The sequence below is a fragment of the Capricornis sumatraensis genome, chromosome 2 (assembly GCF_032405125.1).
Source record: "Capricornis sumatraensis isolate serow.1 chromosome 2, serow.2, whole genome shotgun sequence".
Taxonomy (NCBI): Eukaryota; Metazoa; Chordata; class Mammalia; order Artiodactyla; family Bovidae; genus Capricornis; species Capricornis sumatraensis.
In genome coordinates this window covers 66,103,150-66,118,590 of record NC_091070.1, presented here as the reverse complement: position 1 = coordinate 66,118,590, position 15,441 = coordinate 66,103,150, and the positions used below count along the sequence as shown (strand labels likewise).

The window sequence follows — 15,441 nt, the reverse complement described above, 5'->3', positions numbered from 1 at the left end:
ATCTAACTCTTTGCAATCCCATGGACTATTCAGTCCATGGAATTCTCCAGGCCAGAATACTGGAGTGGGGGGTAGCCACTCCCTTCTCCAGGGGATTTTCCCAAACCAGGGATTGAACCCAGGTCTCCCACATTGAGGGCAGATTCTTTACCAGCTGAGCTACCAGGGAAGCCCCCCAAACCTAGAAGGCACAGGCATAAATCAATTTACCTAGACAGTGCTAAGAACAGGTTTTGGTAATCTCATATCACATTTACCCACTCCAAAAGGAGTTTGTTCTCTTGCTTTCAAGTTATTCATTTTTTTCCCACTGAAAGTTGAACAAAGGCAAATAAAGACTGAAAACACAAAGCAGATGATTAAAAATTTTACACTCAAAGATGACCACTTTAATTTTCTTTAAATTTTACTGAAGTATAGTTGATTTATTATAATGTTGTATTAATTTCTGCTATATAGCAAAGTGACTCAGTTATATATATTCGTTTCCATTATGGTTTATCACAGGATAATGAATACAGCTCCTGTGCTACACAGTTGGCCCTTGCTGTGTATCCGTCCTATGTATAAAATAATTTGCATCTGCTTTTCCCAAACTCCCAATTCTTTCCTTCCTCCCCCTTCTCCCTTGCTATTTTTTTTTTAAAAAGCAGAATATACATTGGAATTATATAAAAACTTTGGGCCCATGTTCTTGAGATGAAAAATCAAAAGCTAGAAATTCATGAAGGAACAAGGCAAAAACAGCTGACACAGGAAAGAATGTTTTTCCTGTCTGGACTCATTTCTAGTCACTCTTTTACAGTTTAAAAACGAAACAACTTTTTTTAGTTATAAACGTTCGCCTGTTTTCCAATTTCATTTTGCTAATAGCCTTCCAAATTCAGGATTAAAAACTAGGAGGTTCCGAAGGCACAGCTCGTAGTGAAATATTTTTTAATGTTTCGTTAAGCTTACTTGGCAAGAGCCCTGAATCAAGATATATACAGAATCACAGATGTCATGCTTTAAGTACATAAGTAGTAAACCCACGAGGTCCAAAAGGAGGTAAACATGTCCATTTCTACTTAAATCATGCCTTCCAAGTCAGCTCTACCCTAAACAGCCCACCTCCACCCATTCTGCCCACCCCAAGCAGCCTTCCCAACTGCTCAGAAGCAGGGGAGATGAAGTATGACATACCATTCCTGCCTCCCCACAAATGGAAATGCACACTCCCTTTCGTCTCACATGAGCTGACCCCTGTTGCTTGCTTCATTAATTTCCTAAACTCTAGTATCTTTAGGGGCTGCCTCCTCAAGCATTCAGCGCGTCCTTCCTGAGGACATGTAGATTCCTGCTCTAGCTCTAAGAAGCGTGACCGCTCCAAGCACTTTAGTTTTTTGGTATGATAAATTCCCAGGGTCTTAGTTTATTAACCTTGTAGAACGATTTCCTCAGCTAATGATAATTCCTTCCTTAGTGACACAGTTCTTCCTGAACTGACCCTAAAGTTTTCATAGCATGTGCCATGGAAATTAATTTGTCTTAACTCAAGGCCAGGGTTGAGGCTTCAAAGGAAATCAGTTTCTCTCCACCACAGATAGGTTAGAAATCAATATAATTAAAATATCTCATGAAATATTGCCTTACTCACACCCCAGGCCTGATCTGAAGATGTGTGTGTATAAAACATTCAGACATGCTAAAAACTTTTCTTCTAATTATGGTGTGATTACTCCCATTTCAGATTTAGCACAAGCTACTGAAGAAACTCTACAAACAAGTATAGGGAGAGGGGCAGAAAAGACAAGGATGCTGGAGAGGAACCCTTCAGCCAGATGAGAAAAGCTTTCTCTTGCTTCCTGCTTGCCCCCACACCTTTACACGATTATAGTCTTCAATTACTACTGCTTTTTAGGGAGATATCAGTATCAGACACGATAGTTCAGACTTCAGCCTCCTCAGAAATAATACTTAAGTAGAACAGTGGGAATTTTTACGTGTAAATTTGTCAGGAAAGTGGGGTTATTCTTCAGAATAGTTGGCTACAGAGCTCCAAGTGGTATAAATGAAAAATTTTATGTCCATAAATGCAATTACCGTCCAGGGCAGTTCACTCTTTATTGGCTCCATAAAACATGGGGAATATGAGAAGTGAAAATGTCCTGACAACCCTCTCTCAAAAATCCAGACTTCCTCTTATAGGTCTCTCTGTATACATTACAGATTAGAAGAAAAAAAGGAAACAACTACACAACTATGAAACCTGAAGGCTGCTTTCTATGTAAGCACTTGGCTTTAAATTTTGCCTAGAAAAAGTGCTTTTCCCTACATCAATTTAAGCTTCAAATACCAAGAATGCTTTGGAAGAAGTGGGTACATACAAAACCCAAATACTTTCTGGATAATCAATATAAATCAAAGTTGATCATGGGAAGGGAATCACGTTTGTGTAGCACAGGATCAGCAAAGAAATTCGGGCAGGCAGGAATCAATGGGCCTCAGTACTATCATCTCATTTCCACCTGTCATCTTTCTTTGGACCTTATGCCAGATTCTGACCTTTGATAACTTAATAAAGTAAGGATGTAAGCTTATATAAACAGTGGTAGAGAAACATCACAAACAAGATTTAAAGTCTTCACCTTCTTTGAATGGAACTGTGAAAATAGTAGTCTTGCTAGGATAAGTGGTGAAAACAAGATAAAAACACAGAAAGGTAAGAAAAGTCAACCTCTTAGTGTGTCCTGGGCTAACTGAAAGCTGCCCCTTAAAGCAAATGGAAACAAGCTGGAAAGACAGAAGCTAGTTTTTGCTCTAACAGCAGTCTGGCCACATCACTACTTTGCCCCTCTCCCTTCATGTACTTCTTTGTGGTTTAAGAGAGCTTCTGCCTGGCTCTTATCAAAAAGACATGAAAGAGTGGAAGATGTAAGCAAAGTAAACAGCTGCAGTGTTCCAGGAGAGCCTTTGGAGAGACACTGTCAGCTATCACCAGAGGGCCCTGTTTTGATAAGCAGGGTATTAGGAAGGATCTAACAGCTGTTTAAAGTTGAAGCCACAATAGAAATTACTCCCAATCTACAAGTAAGACTACAACTACTGAATGGAAGATATGGCACAACAGTCACTTTTCAGAGGGAACCTACTTGTGGACAGTCCAGGCAGGGCTGCTAAAGAAAGCTAAGAAGTTTCTTGATGCTGGAGTATTAGTTTCCCTTTGTTATATGGAGACTATACCAAGGCGATAAGGCCAGATCAAATCTCCATCCCAATCTGGCCCCAGCCTCTGAAAAACCTTCAAAAACCTCCAAAAACCTCAACACAGCTGACAAATGGCTCCCTCTCCTTTTCAAATATTCCACTGTCCCTGTCCCTGCTACTGGGTGGTAATCCACCTGACAGATGGCCTGCTCCCATGGTAGTTTAGAACCCTGGACTAAATAAGAGGAACTGCACAGATGCAACATCAGAAAAAGAAGCCACTTCTAGCTGCCATACAGCGGTTCTCAAGCCAACACAATTCAAAGTGAGGGATACTGTCTTAGGAAAGCTAGGACCACAGATCCTCTTTCTAAATACTGAGCATTCTTGTTAAGACATGGACCCCCTGAAAACTAGTTTATTTCTTTAAACACCACCTATTTTATTGCTTCTCTACTGTAGCACTTACTCGTGGACTGGCCACACACAAAAAAGATGGCAGCTCAGTGAGCAGGCAGCAACGAAGCGAGGAGGTAGCTGATCTCCGCTGATGGATGACCTGGTCTGAGTAGCCACTCACTGCTTTACAGTGGCTGCTGAAAACCAGAGACTACAAAACAAAGATGCAAATTAGTGCTACTGATAGTTGTTTAATGTAAGCAAAACCAAAAAAAAGTCACAGTCAAGGTTCACGCTAATTTCAAAATGTGCTTTAATCAGTGTACTTTAAGTAAATGCCATCTCTAATTCTACCTTTTTCCGGAAGTGAATACTGTTTATTATCAATAGTTACAGCAAAATTTTCATTAGACAAAACAACATTTCGTGTATCTCAAGGAAAAATTGGTTCATTGTTAAACTGTTGATACAATCATATTTTGAGTTAAAAATGATGACCAACAACATTTCCTGCCAAATTCTTTTAGGCAGATGAATTTAGTATTACATGCTTGTACTAACAATGTAGTATAGTTCTAGCAAGGTTAGATGTTCTATTTATTTGGAGACATCAATACAAGTGGTCAGGAACAAGGAACAGACTCTTTAGTTTCTCTAACTACCATTAAAAAAATTAAATCCTTTACTTTCATTACTGTATGAATTCATTTTAAGAGACTTAAAGCTCATGTTAAAGCTTCAGTTTGCAGTGATTCATATGAAAGATTTTTTAAGTATGGAATGTTCACATACAAAGAAGCAGTCAGTGGGATCAGAGTAGTGTATATTGTAGCTGCAGTTCCTTCTTCAGCTCAGTGTTAGACACTTTACCTTTGGATCTTCGTTCTTCATTATTTCATTTATCTGTCTTATTGGTTTCTCAAGGCAAGTCAGCATACAAATAACCATATGAATGAAGACAATACAAAAAACTGCAAGAAGAACAGTAACCAGGACCCACTGCAGGAGAAAAACAGTTGTAATTCCAGTACCACGTGTCCAGTGCCAAATCTCCTCAAAGACTCTGTAGGTATCTTCTCCTAAAGTACATGGGTTCTTTAGGATCACAGTTTGAAAGACTCCATCTCAAGTGTCTAGTAAGACAGGTGCATCATAATCTACTTTAAAGAAGCAATCAGCATCTTCTAAATATCAGTCATGAACAAACTGAAACGCTTTAACTGTTTCCTGCAGGGTTGGGATGCCTTTAGTGACTTCTAATCACACAGTTAGGAAGTCTTTACAACCCTTTATTATGATGCTGGACTCGTGTAGCTTTGACAACTTTGCTAATTTTCTCCAGATGTTGAGGTCCAATCATTAACCAGGAAATAATGTTAATCTTCTGATATCATTTTTCAATAATATTTGTATTCTCTTTATGTTGGCTAGCATCTGCACTGAGGTTTATCCACCTTTCTACATATTTATCTTCATTATCATCTGAATGCCTGAGGATCGTTATGAAGATAAACAGACCAGGTGTCACCCTGTTCTTTCAATATTGAATTCTGACAAGCTAGGATCAATTACAAAAAAAAACACAACAAACCTTATTGCTGACACATAGTTGAAGGTTAGAGAAATATATGTATATATATATACACATACACACACATATATATAGCCAATTTCCTTGTTTTTTTTTTCGAAGTTCACTTCTGACTATTAGTAACAGTTCTTGCCCCTCCGGGGGTGAAGATGACATAAGCATAGCAACTGCTGCTCATGTGTAGTATTTCAAGGCTGCTAGCTGCAGCGTCCACCACCACGCAGGTGGCTGAGATGGCAGCAGTGGCGGGCCTAAAGACTTTTGAACTCTTTCCTGACCAGTATCTAAACAGTATCTCAGTCAAGACTCTCTTAAAGTCAACCTCATTTTCAGTATTCTTAAATGGCAAAATACAACAGGTAAGAGATGAAAAGAATGACTATTTCCTTCAATTATTTTCTCTTCAGCACTGTACCTATTAATAAGAAAGGGATACAACAGTCACTATAGGGAGCCTTTTAAACACACTATTTTGCTTGAGATACCTTTCTAGAAAAAAGTCTAACGATAATTTTATTTCTGGGGTCGTCATTCCTAAATTAGGATGTGTTCATTTGTCTTATCTCAGCTAGGTTAAGATGGGATTCTCATTTGGAGTCACTAAATCAAGGTGATCTACAGCTGATCCCAGATTTAAAAAATAATTCACTAGTTTAAAATGCTCAACATACACAAGCCTTAGCTTTTAAGAAACCCTGACTACTCCTAGTACATTTCACTCATCTATATACTTTTCTAGGTTATTTTCTCTTAATGTGGTTTTATTACATCTTCCCCAGTACAGGTAGTTCCTGGTACCAAACTGCCTCATTTCCTCCACACAATGACATGAAGGGCTAGGTATCGCTAGATACAGAAAAATTTAGTGCTTAATACAGAAGAACATAAAGGACACCTTAGACACTACTGTGCGGGATATGGGCGGGTGGGTGGTACAGAAAAAAAGGTTTATTACTTTTTCAGTCTATTTTGGCCTAAAACAGATTAGGAAAAAAGAACGCCACACAATGAGAGATGTGACCTGGTAATAAAGTGGTCACAAGTCTTGCTCTTCTGTTGTCCCTTCCTCGTGTCCTGGACTATCTCATTACTCTGTAGGCACTGGCAATTGTGAGTCCTGCTGCCAGCACCATAATATGCACACACGTGAAGGCAGGCTTCGTTAGAGTCTTCTGGCACCATGCAAGTCTCAAGGGAAAACCACAAAGCAGTATGATAGGCCCCACAGCGGCATATTTCGTGCCACAGTGTGGCAGAGAACACACTGTTATCTGTATTTTCCCCTCAGATACAGATTTGCCCACTTAACAAGGGGCCATATTTTGTTTTCCATGTCTTCTTTAGAATTAAAAAGAGTACTTACGCTAATGTTAGGCCTTCATTACTTAGAAATTAATTTTCTGCTTTTGCTCTTAAAGAACACACAAACCCAGATATAGAGAAATTGTCTCACTTAAAATGAAAGGGCACAGTGTTTACAGACCAATTGCTAAGATTACATGGATTCTATTTTCACAGATGGAAATACAGAAAAACTCTGAAAACAATGGTTTTCCAGAGCTTTCCACAAGGGTGCTGGCAGCTCTCATGATTTCAGGAAATGATGATATAGATACTGCAGTTGCAAATTAACATCTAGCGGAGGAGTTTTTGGAAACTTCCTGTTTGGAAGATTCTTCATCAATAGCCATTCAAAGCTCTCTAAGCATTTAATAGAGTACAGTGTTTAAAATTAAAAACAAAACAAAACAAAAAAAACACATCACTTCTCCCAAAACAACTCTTTATGTTTAGATTCTTTTGTATATTTTAAACTGCAAAATCTGAAATGCCCTCAATTTCTATGAGTTAGCTGGCTCAATAGAGTTGTAGTGAGCCAGTTAACTCATATAATACCTAAGCAGACCATTACCATGACAACAGCTTCTCAGAGACTAGGATAGGAAATGAAATCGATGCTGTACCCTTTCTGCCAATTACCATTTTTAACATATTATTTAACTGGATATAGTATAAAATCTGTTCCGCCTCCCTGAAAGATGGCTCGCTCAATGGTATATTTCCTACAGATTCTGGTTTTTGTCTTTAGTTTTCAAAGCAAAATAAGATTGAAAAAAAAAAAAAAGATTCATGTGTATGAGACTTGCACTCTAACCCTTGCAAAACTGTACAAGAAAGGAGCTCTGGTGAGAGCCCACACTGGGGAGGGAGGTATGTGAGAATGAATTCACAAAAGTTTTGAGCTAAATACTATTCCTTCTTGGATTCATCACCAGTAAAGCAGGGTAAAGAACAAACAAGAAAAGGATAATCAGAAAAGCACTTACGTCAAGTAAGAGATTTTAAAAGGCCCTAACTTTGTTCAAAATACTCCTGAAGTGTCATCTGATCTGTGTCCTTAGCCTAGTTTTTAGTTCCTTGATGTTTCTGTATACCCCCACAAAGCCAGTATTATGAGAATGATACTTCTTCGAACTCTGTAACACAGGATTCAAATTTAACATTCACTGCTGGGTAAGAAGAAGAGTTTTACAGGTATACTCAGTGGGAAAAAAAGAGCTTCCCACTGTTAAAATTCATTCACGTCCACAAGCGGCAAGAAAGATGGGAGGATTGGATTAGACTGCTGAATATAACTTAGGTAATATGTTATTTAAAGATAGACTACCAAGAAAAAGATGACAACATGTAGGTAAGTCAACATTCAATAACTTCCTCCTCAGAGGAATAAGAAAAAAGCGTTCACCTTGATCTGATGATAGGAAGCTGTATTTAGGAGACAGGCTGCTGGAACAATACCTGCTACTATTTATAACATAAAATACATGAGGACACAGAAGAGAACAAAATAAAGGGTTTTCTGCAATAAGAGGATAAAAGTGAATATGGAAAAAATTAACTAAAAATTAATCTGATAGCTCCAAAGGAATTTTACTCAGAATTATTATCTGAGGGCTTCCTTGGTGGCTCAGGGGTGGAGAGTCCGCCTGCTAATACAGGAGACAGGGTTTGACCCCTGATCCGGGAGGATCCCACATGCCATGGTGCAACTAAGCCTGTGCACCACAATTACTGAGCCTGTGCTCTAGAACCTAGAAGCCACAACTACTGAAGTCCAGACATCCTAGAGCCCGCGCTCTGCAATAAGAGAAGCCACTGCGACAAGAAGTCTATGCACCTCAACTAGAGAGCAGTCCCGACTCTCTGCAACTAGAGAACAGTCTGCACAGCAATGAAGACCCAGTACAGCCAAAAATAAAAATTATAAAAAAGTTATTATTTGAATAGTATAAGTATCCTGGCACACACTTTCAATTTTAGCATTTCCCTTTGTCTCTTCTCTCAGGTTTGCTTGAGAATAATCCCCAACTTTTAAGACTGATTTTGAACATGAAATCAGGATTCACGTTTTCCCATCAAAACATTGAAACAAATTTGCATTTACTATGCATATAAAACAAGGCCACTCTACTTTGTAGTATCACAAAAGAAATCAAAAGCAAAACAAAGGAGCTGGAGAAATAGCATCTCTACAGCATTTTGTTTCCAAATAATCAAAGTTACATAATCAGAACTAAGTAGGCAAATAAAATGAAAATGCAAGATAAAAAGAACAGAGCTTGCAATGAAAAAAATTGTTCACAAAGAGTTAGGGTTTATGAGCAATGAATTTTGGGCTGAAGATAAACGGCATATATTACACCGTATCAACAGTTTCCCCAGCTGACATTTGCTGCGGCTAACAAAACTGAACAGACAGGTAACATGGAGAGCAGGGAGTGATGATGCCAGCATCCCTTCCAATTTAAGAACTTTCATGGTATCACAGTCAGAACTCATCTATCACCTAAGCCAAAATCTCACAACAGAGAACACCAAAACAAACTTGGTAATGAAGTAACTAATATAAAAGGCACTGAGGCTCCTCCGTACTCTCTCTCCTGAATCACTCACTCTGGGGGAAGCCAGCTGCCATGTCATGAGGACACTGAAGCAGCCCCATGGAGAAGTCCACATTTTAAGGAACTGAGTCCTCCAGCCAAAGTGGGCACCAAAGTATCAGGCATATAAGTGAGCTGGTACTATGGCTCCAGTCAATCTTTCAGGTAACTGCAACCCTAACTGATATCCTGACTGCAACTTCGTAAGATTTTCTGAGTCGGAACCACCTACCTAAGCTGCTCCCAAGTTTATGACCAACAGAAACTATGAGATATTAAAAATGTTCACTGTTTTATGCTGCTACATTTTTGGGTAATTTGTTTTCTAGGTATAGATAACTATTAATACTACAGGGGTAATATCCACAATTGATACCCTTTTTATAATTACTCTTTGAGATGTCTAAAAATTAGCTTCTTTCTGCTGGTATATGGAGAAGGCAATGGTACCCTACTCCAGTACTCTTGCCTGGAAAATCCCAAGGACGGAGGAGCCTGGTAGGCTCCAGTCCATGGGGTCGATAAGAGTCGGACACGACTGAGTGACTTCACTTTCACTTTTCACTTTCATGCATTGGAGAAGGAAATGGCAACCCACCTCCAGTATTCTTGCCTGGAGAATCCCAGGGACGAGGGAGCCTGGTGGGCTGCCATCTATGGGGTCACACAGAGTTGGACACAACTGAAACAACTTAGCAGCAACAGCAGCAGCTGCTGGTATATTTCTTATTCCCAAGAAATGCCTCTAGATTTCAGCTCAAATGCATGGCAAAAATAACCAATGTGCAATAAACTCAATGCATGACCAAACAAGTTACCAATGCCACCTGTATTTCCCAACATCCAAGGAAAGTTAGAACCCTTCAGAAAATTTTATTTTAAATAGAGAGGAAGATTATACTTCTAATTTTAAGTTGGAGGACATTCTCTCAGATAAGAAAACATACAAAATTCCAAAGGGGGAAAAAACATCCTTGTGGTCCAGTGGCTACGACTCTGAGCTCCCAATGCAGGGGGCCCGAGTTCAATCTCTGGTCAGGAACTTGATCCCACATGCCACAGCAAAAAGTTCACATGCTGCAACTAAGGATCCCACACCTGCAACAAAGATCAAAGATCCCGAGTTCTGCAACTATGACCTGGCACAGTCAAATAAATTAAAGAAAAAAAAAAAGACAGAACTGAGCTGTTTTTTTCCTTTTGGCTATACCACTTGGCATGTGGATCATAGTTCTGCAACCAGGGATTCACTCCTCCATTGGAAGACGGACTCATAACCACTGGACCAATAGGGAAGTCCACCAAAAATGGCAGAATTATTTAATAGCATTTTTTTAGAAAATGTTCAGCTTGGTTTCAGTCTTTCTGAATCTTGTAAAATATTCCTTGTGTTTGAAAAGTAGCTTTCTATTAATTAAAGAGCACCTACCTGAACACTGGTTCTCTACCATGTAAAAAGCAAAGTTAATCACTTTTGCATCCTTTATCAATCATCTTTCTTGTATGTCTGATTTCCCTTTTAACTGCCTTCTTCCTTTTTCATCTTCAAATCTGAGTCTCCTTTCTCTTACAAACCTCAGCTTTAACCCAACAGTCTCTCCTGAAAGGTCTTCCTATTCTTTTTAATTGTCATACTTCATTACCCACTTCCTAACCAGAATCTCTCTCCTTGTAAATCCCTGCCACCTGGGCCTTCTCTATTCTACCTGTACTCATAATATCAAAGAGCTCCTAATCTCACTCTTAAGTGTTCACCTGGAACTTTAGTTTAATACTCTCCTCATCACAGATCCCCATGTCCAATCTTTCCTGTTGTTATAATCTTAAGATTAGTCATCAAATACCAGTGGCAGAGATCTCCACTGATGAGCTGTAATGACGAATGATTTAACAGCCTTCCTAAAACCAACTACCAGATTATTCCCTCCCAAAGCTTGATAGTAGCCACCAAAACTTTATCCCCCCAGGATTACAATGTAGCATCTGCTGGAGAAGGTGAGTCAAAAAAGGTTGAAACTCCTGGTTTAACATCTACATCCCAATAGACTGGCATTCAAAGATTCCTTTGGAAGAAAGGTGACTTACTTATCCAGCCTTTTTTCTCACCACTGCTCTTTATTTTGGCTCAAATCTTTAACTTGGAATATTCTTCCTCCTATCCAGGTCCCTACCACTCAAGATCCAATTTTAAACAATACCATTTCCATAACAGTTTTTTTGGTCCGTTTTAACCTAAAGTGATCTTCCATCCTGAACTTTACCACTAGTCATCTATTATTATTTTGGCAGTGTAATTATGTCTTCAACGCTGATCTTGAGTCCTTTTAATTTTGTGCGTGTCTTTTTACTATATGCATGAATGATTTTTCAAACTAGAAAATAGAGACTATGATTGTTAACACACCTCGCCCACAATAGGCAGTGATGCGTGACAGGTTCAAAAACCACATTAATTATAGTACTTTCTCTTTGTAGGAGTAGACTGCCATTGGGGAAAGGCTACTCTGAAGGAGCATTAGAAAAACCCAACCTTAAGCCAAGATCACATTCCACCCCTGGAGATTCTTTCAATCAACAAGCTCTTCTGATACACATACAAATAATGGACCCATTCGAATGCTCAATCTCATTGGCCCTTGGGGATCAAGCAAGTGAAAAACAGCAGGAGAGAAAGGGTAAAGAGTGTGTGGAAAACAAAAAAAGAAGTACTTTCTCCTGTAAACAGTTCTCTCCTCTATTAACATTTCTTACTCAATTAGGCATCTTTTGCTGTTTAGGTCAGTGGTCTCCAGAGAAATTACGGCAAGCTTCACAATGTAAATAATATTAACATGTTATTTGTGTATCATTTTAAATGAAATAATACACAGGTACTGGATAAAAATGTTTTAATAACAGGGGGGCATAATCAAGACACATGAGGCTAGTGGTATTGCTGCCAAGAGTTTAAATTAAGACAGATGAGCTGATTCTAAATTTACATGAAAATGCAAAGGGCCAAGAACAGTAAAGGCAATACTGAAGAAAAACAAAGACAGAGGACCTGTGCTACCAGTTTCAAGTCTTATCATGGAGCAAGAATTATTAACAACCGGTACTGGTCAAGGATAGACTAATGGACTAATAGAACAGAACATGATGAGAAACAGGCCTACACATATACAGCCATCCGTTTGACAAAAGGGAAGCTGTAGTGGAACAAGGATGGTCTTTTCAACAAAAGAAGTTGGGTCAAATGGATATGGATATCTATAAGTAAAGAAATGACAACCCATAACATACACTAAAAACCCAGTTTCTTGTAGATTTGAACGGTAAATCAAAAAAATTTTTGGAGAAAAATAGAATAATCTTCACCACCTCGATAAAGACAAAGATTTCTTTCACAAGATACAAAAAATGCTAACAATTCAACAGAAGACAGTACTGAGAGTGAAAAAGTAATAGGTAGAACAAAGAAAAATAAGCAAGTGTCTTGAAGAAGCATTTCACAAAGGAGGTTATCCAAATGGCCAATGAGCATCAGAAAAGGTATTCAATATCATTATTCACAAGAGAAATGTAATTTAAAGCCACAGTGAGATACTATCAAATGGAAGGACTAGAATGAGCAGACAAGACAATGTCACACGACTTGTGCATTTTCCTATATGTATGTTAATATCTCTAGGATAGCCAAGGCAACAAGAGAAAGGCTAAAATTTTTAATATATTATACCCATTATTTCTTCCTGTTTTTCTAATCACCTGGGCCTGTTATCTACTAATGGAAAGCAAACAGTCATATTTTCAGGATCTACTTAGCTACTTCTTAGGTTCATGAATTCAAATGGTTATTAATTAATATCAGTGGAAAAAAATTTTAACTCTCTAATCATTGACTAGGCTACTTCCTGCCCTCTCAAGCTTTAACGACCCACAATTATATGCCAGTCTTTTTCTAATCTTTCAAGACTTTTCTTGTCCTTCCTGAAGTTCTAATTCATCATAGGAATGACAGCGAATACCTTTCAAGTCATATTTTCAGGACATATGCTGAAACTAGCAAGCACAGTTATAAATCTGCTTCCTGTGAAAATAAAAATTTTCTCTCTGACCCCACAGTAGTAGCATCCCTGTATAAGCAAAGGGCTCTTTCAGGGGATCTGTAAATTGTATTAATAATGCCAGAATTTTTTTGTAGATCTCAATGACAACAAACAAGTCACGTCAGGAAAAGGCACAAAGCACATACATGATGAATTTATCCACACAAATGACAAACAAAAAGAATTCAAGACAGGGGACTTCCCTGGTGGTGGTGAAGAATCCACCTTTCAATGTAGGGGACACAGGCTTGATCCCTGGTCGGGGAACTAAGATCCCACACGCTGTGGGGCAACTAAGCCCTCGTGCCACAACTAGAGAGAAGTCCATGCACCACAACGATAGATCCCACATATGACAACTAAGACCTGATGCAGCCACAAATAAATGAAAAGAATCCAAGACCTTGTATTTAAATCCTATCAACAAATCCAAACATTATCAAGACAATTATTAGACTTAAGTCTCACCACTGTTGTCCAAACTTGACAAGTCACCTTCCCCCCACCCCCAAAAGACTCTTTTTTTTGTAAAAAACTGTAAATTGGCAGGATTAGAGGAAGTGTGTTTTTCATATATGTATGTACACTAAAATGTCATGCATCTTAAGTTTTAGGTTTTACTCTATACTCTTAACTAATAAACTTTGGAAATCTGTTTTAAAGAATTAAGTATTCAAAACTTCCTTCTCTACTCTTCTTGCAAAACAGGCAATGTCATGTTCTCTAAAAAAATATTTCTTGAATAAGAAAAACCTGCTTTGGAGAAATCAAGTGTCAGAAGCAGCATGACAGTGTTGAGAGGCATATTCTAGCAAAGCCACTCTTGGGGGAGATTTTCCATAATAAACTATCTGCTCAGGTTTGAATTAGGTTTGTTTTTTTTTTTTTTCAAAATTACTTAACTTTATTTATATGATTTTTGAATAGGAGGAATATAACAGGTACATGCCAAATATACTAAGACAGTCATCAGTAGTAGTTGATCATAAACTACATGTCAGAGTAACTGCAATGAAATATGTATACTGCTCTCTGAGTAATTTCTGATGGTCTCTTTCACATTCAGAAAGTAAGACCCTTCCTTAGTCCCAAAATGTCAGTTTCTTTCCTTACTATTACACAAAATGATCCAGAATCTTTCTACATGGTGATTCTATTCACCTAGTCTTGATTCTTACATAACTACAGGTAGTATAAAATATTCTTGTGAGTCATGGCCAGATTGAAAAAGCCACAGTTATAATGGGCTTTATTAATTGTTACACATAGAGCTTCAACAAAATAATTCTTCAATCAGAACACAGTCTAACTTTTAAGGCTAGATATCATGTAAAGATCATTCTACTTAATTGAAAGCAAGTATTTCTTAGAAAAGATGTATCAACCAACTCTGGCAAGGTGCACTGCCTGGTTGATATTTCAACATATATATGTTGGAGATAAGGATGAGAGCCAAAGCAGAACAGCATCCCTACACGTCCACTATTAGCTTTCAGCTACCTGTGGCTCAGTAACTCAGTTCTACATGCTAAGCTACTACAAAAGCAAACGTCTGCTTACAACATGAAATAAAAGTAAAGAAGAAGAAATGGAAGTGAATCTAACTTCGGAAAAACCAATTTCACATAAAGCATGCTGCCCACATCTAAATTTCTCAAGAAATTCACTGACTGAAGGACAGCACGGAACAGGTGCTCTGAACACACTACTCTATTTTCAGAAAGCAGAAGACTACAGATAACTGATTCATCTCTTTCAGTGTTAGGTAAGATTGAAGCATTGATGTAATAGGGCACAACAAACTCCAAGGGGCAATAGTGCTTTCTGTATCAAAAATAAAACTAGTAAAAAAAAAAATCTGTATCTTTAGCAATATACAGTATCAAATGTAAGGAAATCAGACTATAAGAGAGAGGTTAAGCAACTGTCTACTAAACATAGCAGTATTTACTAGAAGGAAGTCACCTCGCCATCACTGACTATATTATTCCAAACAGAGTTGGAACCCAATTCTATTCTCCTTCTGCATTACTGACTTTATCTTCAGAGTCCATAAAAGTACATGGAGCAACACTTGAGAAAGAAACGGGAAAGAGAAGAAAAAGAAACCACATGGGTTCTTCGGTGGACAGGGGTCAAATACCAGATGAAGCCAAAGAACATCCTACATTCTACAGCAGTCACCAGTGTGACTGAGGACCCCTTACATTTTCTAGAAGATACAAAGAAAACTTCT

At 38.3% G+C, this 15,441-nt stretch overlaps 1 protein-coding gene across 1 annotated transcript in view; it reads right to left on the bottom strand.

The window, feature by feature from the left end:
* INO80 (INO80 complex ATPase subunit) overlaps positions 1-15,441 on the bottom strand; it is a 92,877-nt gene that overhangs the window by 39,298 nt on the left and 38,138 nt on the right. The window contains exon 24 of the mRNA XM_068964067.1: positions 3,656-3,796. Coding sequence (XP_068820168.1) covers positions 3,656-3,796 — 141 coding nt within the window. The remainder of the gene's footprint in view (positions 1-3,655; positions 3,797-15,441) is intronic.